Here is a 21,299-nt window from a genome sequence, read left to right on the forward strand (position 1 = left end):
TTTAACATGCTTAATGTCTTCAGATGGCAAGATGCTTGTGGAATTGAGTTTGAAGTAGATTAATGAATTTGTGAAAGGAGATGTTTTGCAGCTGTCTAGAAGATGTCTGTGAGACCTTCATGTATCAAAATCCTCCTAGTGCCAACATTTTAAATGTATATGTAGATTGTGACATCTTGACATCCTAGATCCCCATATCTTAGATCAGTGAACTGTGAGGTCTTCATGTCATAGATCTGTGGACTGCGCGGTCTTCATGTCATAGATCTGTGGACTGTGCAGTCTTCATGTCATAGATCTGTGAACTGTGCAGTCTTTATGTCATAGATCTGTGGACTGTGCAGTCTTCATGTCATAGATCTGTGGACTGCGGGGTCTTCATGTCATAGATCTGTGGACTGCGGGGTCTTCATGTCATAGATCTGTGGACTGTGGGGTCTTCATGTCATAGATCTGTGGACTGCGCGGTCTTCATGTCATAGATCTGTGGACTGTGCAGTCTTCATGTCATAGATCTGTGGACTGCGGGGTCTTCATGTCATAGATCTGTGGACTGTGCAGTCTTCATGTCATAGATCTGTGGACTGTGCAGTCTTCATGTCATAGATCTGTGGACTGTGAGGTCTTCATGTCATAGATCTGTGGACTGTGCAGTCTTCATGTCATAAATCTGTGGACTGCGCGGTCTTCATGTCATAGATCTGTGGACTGTGAGGTCTTCATATCATAGATCCCCCAGGTGCTAATGTCATCATGTCTGTGTTTCAGCTGTGACTATGGACTGCGAGGTCTTCACGTCGTGCCCAAGCTGTCTCGACACGGCCAACAACTGTTCGTGGTGTGATTTCAAGTGTACCAAGGCATGTGACAAGGTGAGTGCAGCACAGAGTAAAGTCAAAGGAAATTATCAGCGGCAACTTCTGAATCTCTCAGTTTTTCGTCTCTCTGCTGTCTTTTATATGGCAGTATCTCCACTGGTGAAATTTTCAGTTTAATGAACTTGACTAATTGAAGCCAAAAGCACCCACCATAGAATAAAATAAAGTGGTTTTTACTTGCTTTGCCCAATTGCTCTATCTTTCATTGGGTTAAATGATAGAACTACAAAAACCTAACAATATGAAGTTTTAAGGTGATACTTGATCAAATGCATTGTAAGGTGACATTTATTATCTCTGGCCTGTGCAAACATCTTTTATTCTTCAAAAGAAAGTACAACAGTAAAATACGTTTATAACGAACATGCTTATAAGGAACTGACGGATATTACAAACTTTATGTTTGGTCCCGGCCAATTGCTGTATAGATGTTGTATATATGCTTATAACAAACTACGGTTATGACAAACTAAAATTAGTGGTCCATTTGAGTTCGTTAAAATCGTAGTTTACTGTATCTCAGAAAGAAATGATGTCATATAATACTTGACTTAACACAACTTATATATATGTGACTTGCAAAAACCTTCTGTTGAAATTATGAAAATATACTCACTTCAGCAAAACTGTTTAATGTAATCATGCTGACAGTGATTTCAACAGTTTAGACATTTCATACAGCTATCTTTATAAAGGAAGATTAATGTCTTGGGGACCTGAATGGGAAGCTTATTAGAGTAGGGAGCTAATGATACAGTGTTGTACAGATTCAGTGTTAGTTCATTTCAGAATTATGTTCGTTTTATATGACATTTCTATACTGATGCTGTATGTAATAAATCAAAATGCTAGCTTGATGCTAATATAATGAGAGATTTGCATTCAAAATCGTGGCCTTGTAAGAGCGAGCCGTTGTATGGATTCTGAATCACTGGATTGTCTGGTCCAGACACGATTATTTAAGGACCGCCGTCATATAGATGGATTATTGCTGAGTGCGGCGTTAAACAACAAACCAACCAACCAACACATGCACACACATACCCACTTTTCTCACACACATACACACTTCTCACACATTGTTGCACAAGTTGAGGATTGTACCAGTATGTATTATGTATTTTGTTTTATTTCATTTCGTGTTTTCCTTTGTTTTAGACCAATCAGACTTGCAGCAATTCCAAGAACTACGATTGTGAACGTCTCAGCACATGTAATGCATGCATAGAAAACACGGCATGTACGTGGGAAAATCAAGCGTGTAACGTGAAGAACGCTCGACAGCTTGCAGGTTTGTAGTTCACATACAATCTCACGATAAACAGAATGTGACAAGTCCTTCCCTGTGCTTCTTTCCACAAAGTGATCCCAGCACTACAACTGTTTTCAATGTATGATTGTGAACAGGACTAGGTGAGGTGAGATTATTGCACTTAAATAGCGACTTGTGTGTGTGTGTGGCTGCTTGTTCTAGTCCGGACTGATGCCGATTTATAGTGCTAGCCCACTGAGATACCATGCCGCAGTTTAACAAGAATACCCCACTCAGACACAGTATACTGACTCCGAGCCGACCAGTCCTTGTTTAAGCCCCTTAATGCCGAGCGCCAGACAGGGTAACAAGTACCATCTTTTAACATCTTTTGGTATGACGCGGCCGAGGATCGAACCCTGACCTTCCGCTCTCTGGGCGGACGCTCTACCATTAGACCATGGAGGCGGTCCGTGAACAGGACTAAGGTTAGGTGCCACGGAAACGAAATTTAGGCATGTTATTGAATATCAGAGTCGCCATGTTTGGGCACCCCAAGCATCAGAATAGATCCTACTCCATGTGTTAGAAATGGATCGTTGCAAGATTTGCTATGGGAACGATTTTCCCTAAACATTTCCTGCAGTGATTGGCCACATTTAGTTGTATTTTGTAATGACAAAATATATATGATGATAGGTAGAGTTACTTCCCTTTGTCCTGTTATTTTATGAGAGTTACTCCCCTTGTTCAGAGTGAGCATTATACACTTATTCGCACGGCATCGGGCTCGCTAGCCAAGTTCTCCACATTATAATTTGAGTTAGATTGAAATGTGATGCCAGATGGTTGTCTGTATTTTCACTTAACACTGACAGTTGATTCAAATATTTGACTGGATAGTAAGAAGCTGAATCAGGTCCTACATTGGTCAAAATGCTTGATAGTATACAAGTCTTTGAGGCGAAATGAGACATTTTGAGAAAATTCTACATTTGATAAGCTGATAAACTTTTTAAAAAACCGAAAGTCAGACCGACTTTCTGAGATAGGAACTCCTGATAAGGAAACCTGTGATGAAGACTGTCTCTATCAAGACTTCCCTGCTCATTTGAATCTGTTTACCAGTTGTCTTCTCTTGGCAAGATGATCTGCATAATTTAAGAATTCTAGATTGTAATCCTTGAGCACTTGAACAAATTCCCTTTGTTTCCTCTTGCATTTTAAAATTTCAAAATTAATTTTCTTGAAAACAAAGAATTTGGTCTGGCCTGAATTAAATTTGAAATATGACTATCGCAAAAACCTCAAAAGCCTGTATGTAAAGTAGAAACGTTGTGTGAATGATAATGATCATAATAATAACCGTAAGTAGTTCCATGTTCGAGAAGTCCGCTGTTCTGTTGCTACAAGGCACAACACGGTCATGACACTGTTTGTTTTTTTTATCTTTATGCGGAAATGAAACTCTGTTCTGCAGGATCATTTAACTCTTATTGAAATTAATGTAAACCAAATATTTGATTTTTTAGCGGGATATGTTTCTGTATTCGAAAATAGCATCCTTCATAATCCCTTTTATTTTTGTCTTCCTACAGAAGAAATTGGCGCCAAGATTAACAGTCCCCAGTGCCCCATCCCGTGTTCAGAGCGCAAGGCGTGCAGCAACTGCACCAAGAACAACTGTATGTGGTGCAGCAATATGCAGCAGTGCGTGGAGACCTACTCGTACGTCGCCTCATTCCCCTATGGCCAGTGCACCGAGTGGACAACCAAGGACAAGTGTCCAGGTCAGTAAACTGTATACCGTTGATAACTCGGACCTTGATGCCAGAAGCTGAATTCGAATCACCGTTTGTCCTGATTATGTTTGTAGGTTTGTCAACACCACACCCGTGCTTGTGGTGAATTTTGAAGCAGCTCCAATAATTCTGAGTGAGTGAGTTAGTTGGGTTTAACACTGCTTTTAACAGTATTCCAGTTATATCACGGCGTGTCAGCTGAATGTGGGAGGAAAGCCTGAAGTGATGCAGGTCTCAGACGTTTACCACTCTGGTGAAACCCACAGGCACAGGTATGGTGCTGACAAACCTAGAAACATAATCGGGGCAAACCAGGATTCGAAACCAACAATCATAGGTGTCTGGCACGCTCAATGGATGGAACTCGACACAGCGAATGGCAGCGCCTTAGACAACTGGGCCACCCATGCCCCCTCCAATAATTCTGAGGTTATGTGAGATGAAATGATGTTTAACATTTGCATTGACTCTAGGCCACCCAGTCCTTGATTTATCATTTTAAGGATAACTGCCAGGCAGGGTAACAACAAGTACCTTCTTTTGACATCTTTTGGTATGATGCAGCAAGGGTCCCCGAGCTCCCGCTCTCCGGGCAGATGTTTTATCCACTCACCTCGACAGCAGTCTCGATAATTTTGAGTGACAGAAAAGGATGATCATTTATAAGCTTCTGCAATTCTCTGTGCATAGTTGCCTCCCTTAGATGTGCCAGAAACTTGTGTTGGTTTTCCATTCATTTTGACCAAAATTATATATTGGGTCATAAGTCCAAACTTTCAAGTGTAAGAAAGAAACAAGGCAAGTTGAACATCTGTGGTAGAATAGGTCTTCAGTAATCCATGCCTACCGTACAAGGTGACTATGCTTGTCTTAAGAAGTGACTAACAGGATTGGGTGGTCAGGCTTGCCGATTTGGTTGATGCATGTCATAGTACACCAATTGCGTAGATTGATGCTGATGATATCAATCACCAGATTGTCTGGCCCAGACTCGATTATTTACAGACTGCAGTCATATAGCTGGAATATTGCTTAGTGCAGTGTTAAACAACAAACGAAAAAACAAACAATCATTGCTGATCAAAGATGTCACCCGTGAAGTTAGAACAGGTCCCCAGCATTTTATGTTGAACATCAGAGGTCACATAGTTGATCTTATGGTCCGGTGACTTGGTTCATGGAACATCATCAAGCTCATGCAGCAAGGAGAGTTGCTCTCAATATCAATCACTGGATTGTCAGGTCCACATTATATTATTACAGGCCTCCATCATTCAGGGGGGTGTTAAAGCGTTCGCTTGTCATGCCGAAGACCCGGGTTTGATTCCCGACATTGGTACAATGTGTGAAGCCCATTTCTGGTGTCCCCTGCCGTGATATTGCTGGAATAATGCTAAAAACGGTGTAAAGCCAAAACTCACTCACTCACTCACTCACTCACTCCATCATACGGGGGAAAAATTGCTGAGTGGTAATAACAAATCACTGGTTATACAAATAACAAATGAAATGAAGTTTTTAGTGATGTCTTTCTGACACTTCTTCTGTCTGCAGCCACCACATGTAAAGGTCTCAACTCGTGTGAGGAATGCCAGGCCCACCCCATGTGCGGCTGGTGCAACGACCCCAGCAACACCGGGCGTGGCAGGTGTATGGAGGGCGGACGCCAGGGACCAGTCACCAATGCCACTGACCACACTATAGATCTCGGCCAGTGCCCCAGGGAGCAGTGGTTCTTCACTGACTGTCCAAGTAAGTATGTTTGACTGTCCCTTTAAGAATGTTTGTTTGAAAAGTGGTTGAGGTGGGGTAGACTAGTGGTTAAAGAGTTTGCTTGTCACACACAAGACCAGGGCCCACTTGCACAAAGCGATCTTAGCGCTAAGACTATTGTAAGCCTATGTTAAAGTATGGGAGTTAAGATCATCTTAGCGCTACGACTATTGTAAGCCTATGTTAAAGTATGGGAGTTACGATCATCTTAGCGCTATGACTATTGTAAGCCTATGTTAAAGTATGGGAGTTAAGATCATCTTAGCGCTACGACTATTGTAAAAGTATGGGAGTTAAGATCATCTTAGCGCTATGACTATTGTAAGCCTATGTTAAAGTATGGGAGTTAAGATCATCTTAGCGCTACGACTATTGTAAGCCTATGTTAAAGTATGGGAGTTACGATCATCTTAGCGCTATGACTATTGTAAGCCTATGTTAAAGTATGGGAGTTAAGATCATCTTAGCGCTACGACTATTGTAAGCCTATGTTAAAGTATGGGAGTTACGATCATCTTAGAGCTATGACTATTGTAAGCCTATGTTAAAGTATGGGAGTTAAGATCATCTTAGCGCTACGACTATTGTAAGCCTATGTTAAAGTATGGGAGTTAAGATCATCTTAGCGCTATGACTATTGTAAGCCTATGTTAAAGTATGGGAGTTAAGATCATCTTAGCGCTACGACTATTGTAAGCCTATGTTAAAGTATGGGAGTTACGATCATCTTAGCGCTATGACTATTGTAAGCCTATGTTAAAGTATGGGAGTTAAGATCATCTTAGCGCTACGACTATTGTAAGCCTATGTTAAGGTATGGGAGTTACGATCATCTTAGAGCTATGACTATTGTAAGCCTATGTTAAAGTATGGGAGTTAAGATCATCTTAGCGCTACGACTATTGTAAGCCTATGTTAAAGTATGGGAGTTACGATCATCTTAGCGCTACGACTATTGTAAGCCTATGTTAAAGTATGGGAGTTAAGATCATCTTAGCGCTAAGACTATTGTAAGCCTATGTTAAAGTATGGGAGTTACGATCATCTTAGCGCTATGACTATTGTAAGCCTATGTTAAAGTATGGGAGTTACGATCATCTTAGCGCTATGACTATTGTAAGCCTATGTTGAAGTATGGGAGTTAAGATCATCTTAGCGCTACGACTATTGTAAGCCTATGTTGAAGTATGGGAGTTAAGATCATCTTAGCGCTACGACTATTGTAAGCCTATGTTAAAGTATGGGAGTTACGATCATCTTAGCACTAAGATTGCTTCGTGCAAGTAGGCCCTGGGGTTGATTCCAGACTTGATTATTTACAGGCCACTGTCATATAGCTGAAATATCAGTCTTGCTTGACAATGGTATAAGGATCTATACTGAAATGTCAATACAAAAAATAGTATCTACGTAGTAACTTCTAAGAAATGTCTATGAAACAGCTGTGTGCAGCATTAAACACATCCAACCAAAAGGACTGTAATACTTGTCCATTTGTAAGATGCTATCCATGCAGGATATCATGCTGAAAACACACAGAGAAAAAGCAAAGTTCAGTCAAAGGTTCCGTAGAAGAGATGGGTCTTGAAGGATGTTCTGAAGGCAATGTAGGTTGGAGAGACGCAAAGCTCAAGGGGAAGATTGTTCCAATGTTGGGCTGCTGCATTAGAAAAAGATCGCTTAAGCTTTAGGCACGAGAAGTTGACGTGATTCTGAACAGAGAGATCTGGATGGAGTGTGGGGCGGACAGAAGGCCAAGGAGATGTGATGAAGCTGTTTGAAAGTGGCACTGATGGGTAGTTGATCTGATAAATGTGTAGCAGTGAAATGTATCGAGGATATTTCGTGTGTCGAGTGAAATATCATGTTTCTCTCATCGAGTGACGGGGGGAAAGGAGATATTTTCACGAGTGGCGAAAATTCTATATCATACATATAGATATGATTATAAACAAAATATCAAAAATATTCTTGAAAACTAGGAGACTGCTGTTAGAAGCAAAAGAATACACGCTGGTCAAAGAAATAAATGGCGCTTTGCGATTGACGAGTTAAATGAGAAATTTACAGTTTATAACTAAACATTTTCGAAAGAATAACAAACTGCAAGGAGTGATATTAACTCCATAAATGACCATCTGTCATTATTTTGCCTTGTCAATGTGGAACTAGCGTAAAAAGGACGTCAACATTTTATGTAGGGGCTAGACACTTACGATAAAGGGAGACAATTAAAGGGGACAATAGTTCTGTCTAAGTGTTATGTTCACTGCAGTGAATTATCAAGTGTTATGTTCACTGCAGTGAAATATCAAGTGTTATGTTCACTGCAATGAAAATATCACTTTTCTCAACTTCTGAAAACTCAGTCTTTCACATGTAAGTGTATAATAAATTTGAATATCTTCTTCTTACAGAATGCCAGTGTAACGGCCATAGTACCTGCCTCAATGAAAGCAGCACCTGTGATGAGTGCAAGAATCTGACTACAGGTAAGAACATGGGTCTAGTATCATTTGTCTCCTTTATGCCACAAGGTCATTGTGCAGTGTTGCGTCCTTGTGTGTGAGAACTGTGTATATTTTGTAAAGAAGGATGGTTCATATACTGCAATGGGGAGACCTGTGGCCAGATGGGTGAGTTGGATTTTAAAAGCCACATCCTCTCTTCTGGCCCTGGTGAATGTCAAGGTGGCTGGAGCCTCTGACTTTAAGCTGCCATGATGGCACTGCTGTAGTGTGCAAAATGGCATTAAACACAACTCACTCACTAAACCCTGTTGATATGTGAAGTTCTCCTATCTAACTTTAGCAAACCATTTTATTTGAAGAAACAGGTGATAATATACTTATCAGCAAAACGTTGACTCAATCATGCAGAAGGTAGGGTAGCGTAGTGGTAAAGGCGTTAGCTAGTCATGTTCAAACCCCAGGTTTCCTATCTCCGGACGTGATAAAACCTAACACTCACGACCTTACTAACAACAATGACACAAGATGAAGCAGCACCCAATTATCCCCCAATGAACTCAAGGACCACAAAATTGAATTGTGAAATCTTATTTTTATGCTACTGGTTTCATGCTGAGAAGAGAGAAGCCCCCAACATTCATCCCAATGCCCACCCCAACAGCCACTCCAATGTCCAATCCCAACACCCATCCCAACGTCCATCCCAACGTCCACCAGACGCCCACCTCAACATCCACCCCAACATCCACCCCAACATCCACCCCAACAACCACCCAAATACCCACCCAAATGTCCATCCCAAAGCCCATCCCAATATCCAAAGAACCACCACTATGCCCACCCACTGTCACCATGGACTGAGAAGCAGGTGTTCCCATGTGTTCATCTGGAGACCATACATGCAGGCTACTGACTCACTGACTTCACGTTTCAGGCTCACACTGTGAAAAATGTCAGGATGGCTTCTTCGGGAGCCCCAAGAATGGTGGCGAGTGTAAACGTAAGTATGTGTGAAAGATTTTACAGAGGCCAAAAATCATTAACTTTGTTCTTGATTACCATTATTTAAATCTCGGACAAATACAAGAAACTCTATAATTGCACCAGGAGGAGAGTTCCTGCTGGGAATCTTGGTACACGTACAAAGGGATATAACCCAGTACCCAGGATGCATTAGAAACACCTACAAACTACGGGGAATTAGGATGATCTGGAATTCCATGTAGTGACTTGTAGGGCTGTTACGATTCACTCGCGTATTCGGTGAATCAAACCGTATCCATTCATGAATTGAATTCGTTATTCGTGGTCACTAGAATCAAATATTCATGAATATGCAGTCATGTGCATTTACATACCCTGACCCTTAAAATATCCGTAAGAACTTATTATATGCTTAGATTTCTTCAGTGACAGTATTTTAGTCACTGGTCATTGTCGCATTTGAGCAGACACTAGTACCTGGATTAGTGAAGTATATAATGTATAATAAATTAATAATTAACAAACCATGTCAAATAATTCATTTTGTTATTGTTTCACTGAATATCATAAATAATACATCAACTGCTGACTTGTTATTATTCGTTACCCTATATTCATTATACGAATCATATTCGCCTTATGGTGTATTCGTTGCAGCCCTAGTGACTTGGTTATTCCATAGCAGACCTCCAGATAACTTTTTGAGCAATTGAGTTTTTATGAGGTTTCTATTTTAATTGGGTTATTACATTTTTCACTGGGTGACCAATATTTTTTCACTCATCTATTCATCACTGTTAGGTTTTTCCAAAATTAGTGATCATTTTAAGAGTTACAAAATAATGAAATAATGTTTTAGATGTATGGAACTGTTCTAAATATGTAGGATCGACTCAGTAAATTAGCTCCCATTGAAAAGACCGAGGGCTTCTGCAAATGATAATGTCCTGAAAAATAGCATTACTGTTATTATAGGTATAATGGATTGAATTTGTTATCAAATAAAAATAAACAACAATATCGGTTTTGAAACGTTTACTGCAATCAACACGAATTTCAGTGACCCACTTTTACACAAATATGGAAATGTCACAGAACAAACCAGATGACGTCTCTTGTGAACGTGACCTCACCTTTCCCTATCTCTATGACGTCACCCAACAATGGCCGTGATAATGGCATGTCGTCAAGCAATATGAGGGCATTATCAAGTTACAGTGTCCCGCTCATTTTTGATAACATGCGGGCGGTTTAATGATAATTCTATCCATTTAAGCTATCATGATGCTAACAGTGCATTACTGACCGCAATACACGACATAGTATTTCCTCGCTACATACATGCTATTCGTCTCTCCCTGCAGCGTGTGAGTGCAATGGTCAGGCGGACAGCTGCTCCCCTGACACCGGCGCCTGCTACTGTCGGACGAAGGGTGTGACCGGGGAGAAGTGCGACAGGTGGGTGACCGGTCCGAGCTATCATCTACATCATCTGCTTGTTCCATCAGGAAACAGTAGTCCATTTGTGGATGTGGCCATTTTTTAAAACTTTTTTTTTTACAAGTTTTGTTTTGATTTTTTTTTTTTCACGTTTTTTGCGAAAAGAATTGTTTGGTTAACCAATCAAATGCCATTGAATCACTTGCAAACTTTTTACATGTATATGACATTCAATACGTCTTGACCTGGATGGGACTTGGTACCAGACAGTGGAACACTGTCTCCCCTTAAGTCTGTCAGATTTGTTAGATTTGTCATAATGTTAGTTGCTTGGAAAGAGAAATGTTTTGCTCAATATTTTGTATTATTTTTCATTATCCATGTTAACGGAAACAAGTTAAGCCATCTGTCAGATGCAGTGTAGTTCTAACATGTAAGGGGTACTACGTGTACTGTACACACCCGTGCAGATTCGGGGTAGAATAGGTCTTCAGCAACCCATTCTTGCCATAAAAAGCATCTTTGCTTGTCATTAGAGGCGACTAACAGGATCGGGTGGTCAGACTCGCTGACTTGGTTGATGCATGTCATCCCTTCCAATTGCGTGGATAGATGCTAATGATGTCAATCACTGGATTGTCTGGTCCAGACTTGATTATTTACAGACCACAGTCATATAGCTGGAATTTTGCTGAGTGCTGCGTTAAACAACAAACTAACAAAACTTGTAACACGTAAGGGGTAGATGTGGATTTGCTGGGTCCATGACTCTCGTTGTGTGTGTTGACAGCTGTGACGACACCCACAAGTACTACGGCGACCCCAAGTCAGGAACCTGCTACTGTAAGTACTAACAAACTGCTTGTATGGGCGCTTTGTTAAAGTTGTTTCAGAATTTGTCGCCAAAATCTTTATTAGGCAAGTCTGACAAGACTTAACATTAAGAAAAACAGAAAAACTAGGAAAAACATGTATAATGCTTGCCAAATCTTATTTCACAGCCCCTGTTGATTGTTTACTTAAGCAAATCTATTTCATCGCTTGATTGAATACAGGACTCGTTGCAGTATCCCACAGCTACTTATAAGTATACACAAAAACTTTTTTATGAGTTTCTGGAATGTTTTTGAAGTGGAATTACCCCTACCAGAAATATCCGAAATTGGTTAGAAAAGAACATATTTGTTTGGACAATGTCCTTGACCCGTCCTTGGTCATATGACAGGTACTTTGTTTACCGAACTCAGGTAAAGAAAATCAGGATCGATCAGTCCTAATTGATGTGTCATGAAAGTGGAACAAAGAACAGGAAACATTTTGCACATGACATATTTAATAGGTTAGTAAGCGTTCACCATTACGATCCATTATAAATTAACTACCACGATGGTAAAGCGTACCATGCTACATGCTAAACTGTTGAACGTTGCTTACAGACCAGCTTGTGACGGACTACCAGTTCACGTTCAACCTGTCCAAGCCCGATGACAAGTACTACACACACATCAACTTCATGAACATCCCCAAGGCTGTGAGTCATTACGCTTTTCTCTTCTTCTTCATCTTCTTCACTTTATTCAGTATTTGTAGGCCACGGGCCGTTTTGTACAGACAAAATACAATTAAGGTGCAAACAGTATAAGATATAATACACATTTTTTGTTTTTTAACAAAAGCAGCGTTAACATAATTTTGTTTGTTTGTCCAGACTTGATTATTTACAGAATGCCGTCATATAGCTGGAATATTGCTGAGTGCAACATTAAACAACAAATGAAACAAAACTTTGAAACGCAGTTCACGTCACCTCTAATCCCTACTATTGTGAATGAACTTAATGGTTGACATTTGTCCTGGCTGAGGGTGACTGAGGGGAAAGTTTTGTTGAAAATATTGGTTATAAATGTTACGGAGAGTGTCTCAAGTTTGGTGGCTCAAGTTTTGTATGAACCATGTGTTTTCTTATTGCAGAGCGACAGGGACGTGGACTTCACACTGAACTGTTCCGGGGATGCCCTGCTCAACATCACCTTCAAGTCCAGTAAGTTCCTCATTGTCAGTGTGACCCCTGGAGACCGGGGTAGAATAGGTCTTCAGCAACCCATGCTTGTCTCCCCGTGAAGATCCGGGGTAGAATAGGTCTTCAGCAACCCATTCTTGTCTCCCCCTGAAGATCCGGGTAGAATAGGTCTTCAGCAACCCATGCTTGTCTCCCCGTGAAGATCTGGGATAGAATAGGTCTTCAGCAACCCATGATTGTCTCCCCGTGAAGATCCGGGGTAGAATAGGTCTTCAGCAACCCATGCTTGTCTCCCCGTGAAGTCCGGGGTAGAATAGGTCTTCAGCAACCCATGCTTGTCTCCCCGTGAAGATCTGGGGTAGAATAGGTCTTCAGCAACCCATGCTTGTCTCCCCGTGAAGATCTGGGGTAGAATAGGTCTTCAGCAACCCATGCTTGTCTCCCCGTGAATATCCGGGATGGATTAGGTCTTCAGCAACCAATGATTGTCTCCCCGTGAAGATCTGGGGTAGAATAGGTCTTCAGCAACCCATGCTTGTCTCCCCATGAAGATCCGGGGTAGAATAAGTCTTCAGCAAGCCATGCTTGTCTCCCCGTGAAGATCCGGGGTAGAATAGGTCTTCAGCAACCCATGCTTGTCTCCCCGTGAAGATCCGGGTTAGAATAGGTCTTCAGGAACCCATGCTTGTCTCCCCGTGAAGATCCGGGGTAGAATAGGTCTTCAGCAACCCATGCTTGTCTCCCCGTGAAGACCGGGGTAGAATAGGTCTTCAGCAACCCATGCTTGTCTCCCCGTGAAGATCTGGGGTAGAATAGGTCTTCAGCAACCCATGCTTGTCTCCCCGTGAAGATCTGGGGTAGAATAGGTCTTCAGCAACCCATGCTTGTCTCCCCGTGAAGATCCGGGGTGGAATAGGTCTTCAGCAACCCATGCTTGTCACCCCGTGAAGATCCGGGGTAGAATAGGTCTTCAGCAACCCATGCTTGTCAGGATGTCAATCACTGGATTGTCTGGTCCAGACTCGATTATTTACAGACTGCCGTCATATAGCTGGAGTATTGCTGAGTCAGCATTAAACAACAAACTGAAAAGAAAAAACACTTTAGGTGTTGAAGGTTGTCACCTGAAGGTTACGATGAGACCAGACTCCAGTCCAGTGCTTGTCGTGAGTGTCATCATTCATGGTGTTCATGCTGTCAGTCACTAGTTTGCTGAACTCCATTACTGACATCCACTGTGATACAGATGGAACACAGCTGACTGCAGCTTTACACAACTCTCATCCACTCACAGGTCTCTGTGGTGTAGTGGATAGAGCGTTTACCTGGAGACCGGAACATTGGTTGTGTGATCTATAGCCGTGTCATACAAAACGATGGACTAAGATGGTAGTTGTTTCCCAGCCTGGCGCTATGTATGTGTACTGAACACATGAGTGTTTTATATGTAGCCCATTCTAGCTGTTTAATTAGGATAAAAAGTCACCAAGAATATTCCATTTTTCCTGCTGCAGAATCTATCCCCGAGGGACGGACCATTGTGTATCAGCGAGAGTGCTCATACTACCGCAGCAAGTTTGAACACAAGGATTACCCATTCGCAGGCGAGGAAAACACAACATTCCTGGTGTATGTCTACGACTTCAAGACGCCATTCTGGCTCCAGGTACTGCCCCCACATGCTTGTCGTGAGCTTGTCTCAACTCATACACATGTAGATAGATAGACAGGACTCTGGCGTGTTGTACAGACTGGATTTAAATAAATTCAAAAGCACTATAGGTCGGGTAATATCTGTCTAAATATGACCATACCGGTATATGTTTTATGTAAAATGACTACTATGCTTGCAACTATGCATGAATTTAAATTCTGATGTTAATTGTAAAAGTTGAAATAAGACAGACAATTATAAAATATTAATTATTTTGTAAACTAGGTTTTTTACTCTGAGTTGTTAAATTTTTATTTATTTATTTTTAATATTATTATTATTATTATTATTATTATTATTATTATTATTAAAGCTGTTTGGTGAATTACAAAATCATTAAAGGATCAGCAAAACCAGAATAAATATTTACCATATAACATTTTACCAATTACTGACTAAATAAGACTTAAACACCCATTATCATCCTTTTTTGTCTAAATTTATTACTGGCTATTGACTAAAAGCATGAAATATGGAGGCAGTACAGTTATACTTCCAATGATATGGTAGCTGAATTATCATCGCATGAACTGTAGACTCGGCGTGTGTGTGACTGTAGGAGTAGTCTTGATGTGTTTTCATGTTGATTGTACAGCATCATCAGTTATCTCCCCTGCCTATTGCAGATCTCCTTCTCCCAATTCCCGAAGATCGACCTGGTCCACTTCTTCGTCACATTCTTCAGGTACGTCTCATACATCCACTAGCTGGGAGTTGGTGTCTGTAGTCACTCTGTTAGATAGTGTGTCTAGTGGGACAGGAGTGTTGGGAGTTGTTGCCTGTAGTCACTCTGTTAGATAGTGTGTCTAGTGGGACAGGAGTGTTGGGAGTTGTTGCCTGTAGTCACTCTGTTAGATAGTGTGTCTAGTGGGACAGGAGTGTTGGAGTGGGTGTCTGTAGTCACTCTGTTAGATAGTGTGTCTAGTGGGACAGGAGTGTTGGGAGTTGTTGCCTGTAGTCACTCTGTTAGATAGTGTGTCTAGTGGGACAGGAGTGTTGGAGTGGGTGTCTGTAGTCACTGTGTTAGATAGTGTGTCTAGTGGGACAGGAGTGTTGGAGTGGGTGTCTGTAGTCACTCTGTTAGATAGTGTGTCTAGTGGGACAGGAGTGTTGGAGTAGGTGTCTGTAGTCACTCTGTTAGATAGTGTGTCTAGTGGGACAGGAGTGTTGGAGTGGGTGCCTGTAGTCACTCTGTTAGATAGTGTGTCTAGTGGGACAGGAGTGTTGGGAGTTGTTGCCTGTAGTCACTCTGTTAGATAGTGTGTCTAGTGGGACAGGAGTGTTGGGAGTTGTTGCCTGTAGTCACTCTGTTAGATAGTGTGTCTAGTGGGACAGGAGTGTTGGAGTGGGTGTCTGTAGTCACTCTGTTAGATAGTGTGTCTAGTGGGACAGGAGTGTTGGAGTGGGTGTCTGTAGTCACTCTGTTAGATAGTGTGTCTAGTGGGACAGGAGTGTTGGAGTGGGTGTCTGTAGTCACTCTGTTAGATAGTGTGTCTAGTGGGACAGGAGTGTTGGGAGTTGTTGCCTGTAGTCACTCTGTTAGATAGTGTGTCTAGTGGGACAGGAGTGTTGGAGTGGGTGTCTGTAGTCACTGTGTTAGATAGTGTGTCTAGTGGGACAGGAGTGTTGGAGTGGGTGGCTGTAGTCACTCTGTTAGATAGTGTGTCTAGTGGGACAGGAGTGTTGGAGTAGGTGTCTGTAGTCACTCTGTTAGATAGTGTGTCTAGTGGGACAGGAGTGTTGGAGTGGGTGCCTGTAGTCACTCTGTTAGATAGTGTGTCTAGTGGGACAGGAGTGTTGGGAGTTGTTGCCTGTAGTCACTCTGTTAGATAGTGTGTCTAGTGGGACAGGAGTGTTGGGAGTTGTTGCCTGTAGTCACTCTGTTAGATAGTGTGTCTAGTGGGACAGGAGTGTTGGAGTGGGTGTCTGTAGTCACTCTGTTAGATAGTGTGTCTAGTGGGACAGGAGTGTTGGAGTGGGTGTCTGTAGTCACTCTGTTAGATAGTGTGTCTAGTGGGACAGGAGTGTTGGAGTGGGTGTCTGTAGTCACTCTGTTAGATAGTGTGTCTAGTGGGACAGGAGTGTTGGGAGTTGTTGCCTGTAGTCACTCTGTTAGATAGTGTGTCTAGTGGGACAGGAGTGTTGGAGTGGGTGTCTGTAGTCACTGTGTTAGATAGTGTGTCTAGTGGGACAGGAGTGTTGGAGTGGGTGTCTGTAGTCACTCTGTTAGATAGTGTGTCTAGTGGGACAGGAGTGTTGGAGTGGGTGTCTGTAGTCACTCTGTTAGATAGTGTGTCTAGTGGGACAGGAGTGTTGGAGTAGGTGTCTGTAGTCACTCTGTTAGATAGTGTGTCTAGTGGGACAGGAGTGTTGGAGTGGGTGCCTGTAGTCACTCTGTTAGATAGTGTGTCTAGTGGGACAGGAGTGTTGGGAGTTGTTGCCTGTAGTCACTCTGTTAGATAGTGTGTCTAGTGGGACAGGAGTGTTGGGAGTTGTTGCCTGTAGTCACTCTGTTAGATAGTGTGTCTAGTGGGACAGGAGTGTTGGAGTGGGTGTCTGTAGTCACTCTGTTAGATAGTGTGTCTAGTGGGACAGGAGTGTTGGAGTGGGTGTCTGTAGTCACTCTGTTAGATAGTGTGTCTAGTGGGACAGGAGTGTTGGAGTGGGTGTCTGTAGTCACTCTGTTAGATAGTGTGTCTAGTGGGACAGGAGTGTTGGGAGTTGTTGCCTGTAGTCACTCTGTTAGATAGTGTGTCTAGTGGGACAGGAGTGTTGGAGTGGGTGTCTGTAGTCACTGTGTTAGATAGTGTGTCTAGTGGGACAGGAGTGTTGGAGTGGGTGTCTGTAGTCACTCTGTTAGATAGTGTGTCTAGTGGGACAGGAGTGTTGGAGTAGGTGTCTGTAGTCACTCTGTTAGATAGTGTGTCTAGTGGGACAGGAGTGTTGGAGTGGGTGCCTGTAGTCACTCTGTTAGATAGTGTGTCTAGTGGGACAGGAGTGTTGGGAGTTGTTGCCTGTAGTCACTCTGTTAGATAGTGTGTCTAGTGGGACAGGAGTGTTGGGAGTTGTTGCCTGTAGTCACTCTGTTAGATAGTGTGTCTAGTGGGACAGGAGTGTTGGAGTGGGTGTCTGTAGTCACTCTGTTAGATAGTGTGTCTAGTGGGACAGGAGTGTTGGAGTGGGTGTCTGTAGTCACTCTGTTAGATAGTGTGTCTAGTGGGACAGGAGTGTTGGAGTGGGTGTCTGTAGTCACTCTGTTAGATAGTGTGTCTAGTGGGACAGGAGTGTTGGGAGTTGTTGCCTGTAGTCACTCTGTTAGATAGTGTGTCTAGTGGGACAGGAGTGTTGGAGTGGGTGTCTGTAGTCACTGTGTTAGATAGTGTGTCTAGTGGGACAGGAGTGTTGGAGTGGGTGTCTGTAGTCACTCTGTTAGATAGTGTGTCTAGTGGGACAGGAGTGTTGGAGTGGGTGTCTGTAGTCACTCTGTTAGATAGTGTGTCTAGTGGGACAGGAGTGTTGGGAGTTGTTGCCTGTAGTCACTCTGTTAGATAGTGTGTCTAGTGGGACAGGAGTGCTGGAGTGGGTGTCTGTAGTCACTCTGTTAGATAGTGTGTCTAGTGGGACAGGAGTGTTGGAGTGGGTGTGCATGATATCATACTGCTGTGAACAGCAATGGGGCACAGAACAAGACTGGTCAGTATACTGTGTCTGAGTGTGGTATCCTTTTTTATCCCCCGCCAAAAAGTGGAAGGGGGATATAGGAATAGGTGCTGTTCATTTTGTTTTGTTTCCAGAGCAGAACTGAAAAACCATAAGAGATATCTTAACCAAACTTGGCACATAGATAGGTCTTGTGTGAACTGGTGCCTTTTGATATTTTGGGATTTTTATAAAAAAATATGTATTTTCGAGTTTCCATGGCAACAACTTTGACTTAGACTGAAAATGGCGGTAGTTCTCCTTTCCTGAGCAGATCTTGAAAACCGTACAATATTTCTTCTCCAAACTTGGCACATAGATAGGTCTAGTGGTAAACTGGTGCCTTTTAATAGTTTGGGATTTTTAATTTCTTTTATTTTTCTAGCTTCCTTAGCAACAACTTTGACTTGAAAAGATCTTGAAAAACGTACAATATTTCTTGCCTTGACATTTTTTAATGGCAGGGGATACTCAGGGGATATGAGTATTTCATGCTTGTTGACTGTAGCATGGCATGAGGGCTGGGATGAGGCCAAATATACTACCCCGGTACCAAACACCCTGTTACTCGACCCTACCCGGGTACCCGCTTAGGGGTCAAGAGAATGTCCAATCGGCAAAATGTATTTAGAGACACTTATAAGACGATCTGGCCATGCATACCTGAAGTTGACTGTACCTTTACCTTAATTCAAACATTTAAAAGTCTGAAGGAATGGTTGCGTAAAAAGCAAGAAATGCGAACATTAGTGACTTGTAGTTTAACCATAGAGTTCTAGATCATTTTTGTCATTAAACAATATATCATGTGACTAAACACGGGTCCAGGTAGTCCTGTGGGTACTTCTCAGCATCGATCTGAGTACCGGAGGTACCCCTCCCAGTCCTACATGGTATCTCGGGGCTTTTACTATTAAAAAACAACATAAGTCTGGACTCGTACAAGTAGCCCCACACGTGTTGCACAATGCTGCATAAGAGCAAGTGTCTCGAACACGACATTCACGACTTCACGTCGTCTGAGGGCGGTCGGGTAGCCCAGTGGTTAAAGCGTTCGCTCGTCACGCCGAAGACCCGGGTTCGATTCCCGACATGGGTACAATGTGTGAAGCCCATTTCTGGTGTCCCGCGCTGTGATATTGCTGGGATATTGCTAAAAGCGGCATAAAATCCAACTCACTCACTCACACTCACTCACGTCGTCTGACATTGTTCTGTGTTTTAGCTGCTTCCTGTCTCTCCTGCTCATCGCTGCTGCGCTGTGGAAGATCAAACATAAGTACGACAGCTACAGACGACGACAGGTGATAATTCTACATCTGTTACAATTTTTATGCTAATAATGCTGTCTAAAACCAACATATAAAAGCATCAACAACCAGAGCATAAAGTTATCCACATCTGTTCAAGATGGCTTCAAACCTAACAAACTCACTCATTCACTCACTGCTCCGTGTTTCCAGCAAATGATAGTCGAGATGCAGCAGATGGCTAGCCGCCCGTTCGCCACGGTAACGGTAGACGTCGACCGCAAGACGGATCCGGATAAGAAGGATCATAAAGAGGTCACGGAGCTACGCAAGAGGAAGAGGGTGAGAAGTGCTGTGGTTGTATTGTGGCAGCTGGATAACTAGCATGCATTGGGTTGGGAACATTACAATATATGTGACCCTTTCAAGAATGCAGATTAAATAAGTCATGTTTGTAATGAACAGGTGACAATTTCTGATGAGGCTGACATCAATACTTTAGTCATTACATTAGGAAGTGTCAAGTCAATTATGATGTACCGTATTCGACGTAATAAGCGCCCAGGGCGCTCTCAAAAATAGAAATAGGAGGCTCTTATTAGAATATTATTTTGGTGGAAAAAAACAGAGTTGAAAGATAAATTTCGTGGTTTATGCTGATGGCCTGAACTGTTTATATACGACAGATATATTTTTCCTGAATTTAATTGCCCATAATAAGGGTGTATATAACACACGTGTGCATATTATACACGAATAAAAGAGTCTTTTGTACATTGATCAATCGGAAGGGGTGCTAATGGGGATTGTTCACTTGACAATATGTTAGCAAATATCGCCGTGGGCACTTATTACGTCAAATATGGTACCTCATATTGAAGACATGTACAGTATATCAAATTTTGGATAAAGAAAGACGAAATAACTAGATAGATTAATATATAGATTTCATCCTGACCAATAATACCTTGAGATAACTTCATGTGTGAATTGGGGCATGGTTGGCCCAGTCGTCTAAGGCTCCGTTATTCGCTGTGCAGAGTTGCGTCTCTTGGGCACGCCAGGAACCTATCATTGTGGGTTATATAACTGGAATACTGATAAAAGTGGCGTTAAACCCAACTCACACACTCACTGTCCATGTGTTTATGTGTCCATGTGTTAATGTGTCCATATGTTAATGTGTCTATGTGTTTATGTGTCCATGTGTTAATGTGTCCATGTGTTTATGTGTCCATGTGTTTATGTGTCCATGTGTTAATGTGTCCATGTGTTTATGTGTCCATGTGTTAATGTGTCCATGTGTTTATCTGTCCATGTGTTAATGTGTCCATGTGTTAATGTGTCCATGTGTTTATGTGTCCATGTGTTAATGTGTCCATGTGTTAATGTGTCCATGTGCTGTGTTCAGGGCGGGAGCAAGCCAGCAGCTGTAGCCCTGGAGCCTCTTCACAACACTAAGGCAGCCATCTTGACCGTCATCGTCCAGCTGCCAACAGGCTTTGAAGAGTACGCTCCTTGTGGTCAATCCGGGATAGCCATGGGCAGTACTTTAATATCATATGGTGAGTCTGGATAGTGGGCAGTACTTTAATATCATATGGTGAATCTGGATAGTGTGCAATACTTTAGAATCATATGGTGAATCTGGATAGTTTGCAGTACTTTAGAATCATATGGTGAGTCTGGATAGTGGGCAGTACTTTAGAATCATATGGTGAGTCTGGATAGCCATGGGCAGTACTTTAGAATCATATGGTGAATCTGGATAGTGTGCAATACTTTAGAATCATATGGTGAGTCTGGATAGCCATGGGCAGTACTTTAGAATCATATGGTGAGTCTGGATAGTTGGCAGTACTTTAGAATCATATGGTGAGTCTGGATAGTGTGCAGTACTTAAGAATCATATGGTGAATTAGGATAGTGGGCAGTACTTTTGAATCATATGGTGAGTCTGGATAGTGTGCAGTACTTTAGAATCATATGGTGAGTCTGGATAGTGTGCAGTACTTT

The 21,299-nt window shown here is 42.2% G+C and overlaps 1 protein-coding gene across 1 annotated transcript in view; it reads left to right on the top strand.

Moving 5' to 3' along the window:
* The window catches only part of LOC124136574 (attractin-like protein 1), a 55,813-nt gene that overhangs the window by 25,100 nt on the left and 9,414 nt on the right, over window positions 1-21,299 (top strand). Inside the window, exons 13-27 of the mRNA XM_046502530.2 lie at window positions 769-872; window positions 2,037-2,169; window positions 3,729-3,920; window positions 5,487-5,684; window positions 8,123-8,197; window positions 9,111-9,176; window positions 10,525-10,618; window positions 11,391-11,443; window positions 12,037-12,131; window positions 12,572-12,641; window positions 14,135-14,286; window positions 14,961-15,019; window positions 19,259-19,337; window positions 19,497-19,625; window positions 20,695-20,848. Coding sequence (XP_046358486.2) covers window positions 769-872; window positions 2,037-2,169; window positions 3,729-3,920; window positions 5,487-5,684; window positions 8,123-8,197; window positions 9,111-9,176; window positions 10,525-10,618; window positions 11,391-11,443; window positions 12,037-12,131; window positions 12,572-12,641; window positions 14,135-14,286; window positions 14,961-15,019; window positions 19,259-19,337; window positions 19,497-19,625; window positions 20,695-20,848 — 1,653 coding nt within the window. The remainder of the gene's footprint in view (window positions 1-768; window positions 873-2,036; window positions 2,170-3,728; window positions 3,921-5,486; window positions 5,685-8,122; window positions 8,198-9,110; window positions 9,177-10,524; window positions 10,619-11,390; window positions 11,444-12,036; window positions 12,132-12,571; window positions 12,642-14,134; window positions 14,287-14,960; window positions 15,020-19,258; window positions 19,338-19,496; window positions 19,626-20,694; window positions 20,849-21,299) is intronic.

Source organism: Haliotis rufescens, unplaced genomic scaffold, assembly GCF_023055435.1.
Source record: "Haliotis rufescens isolate VD_foot unplaced genomic scaffold, xgHalRufe1.0.p SCAF_12, whole genome shotgun sequence".
Classification (NCBI taxonomy): Eukaryota; Metazoa; Mollusca; class Gastropoda; order Lepetellida; family Haliotidae; genus Haliotis; species Haliotis rufescens.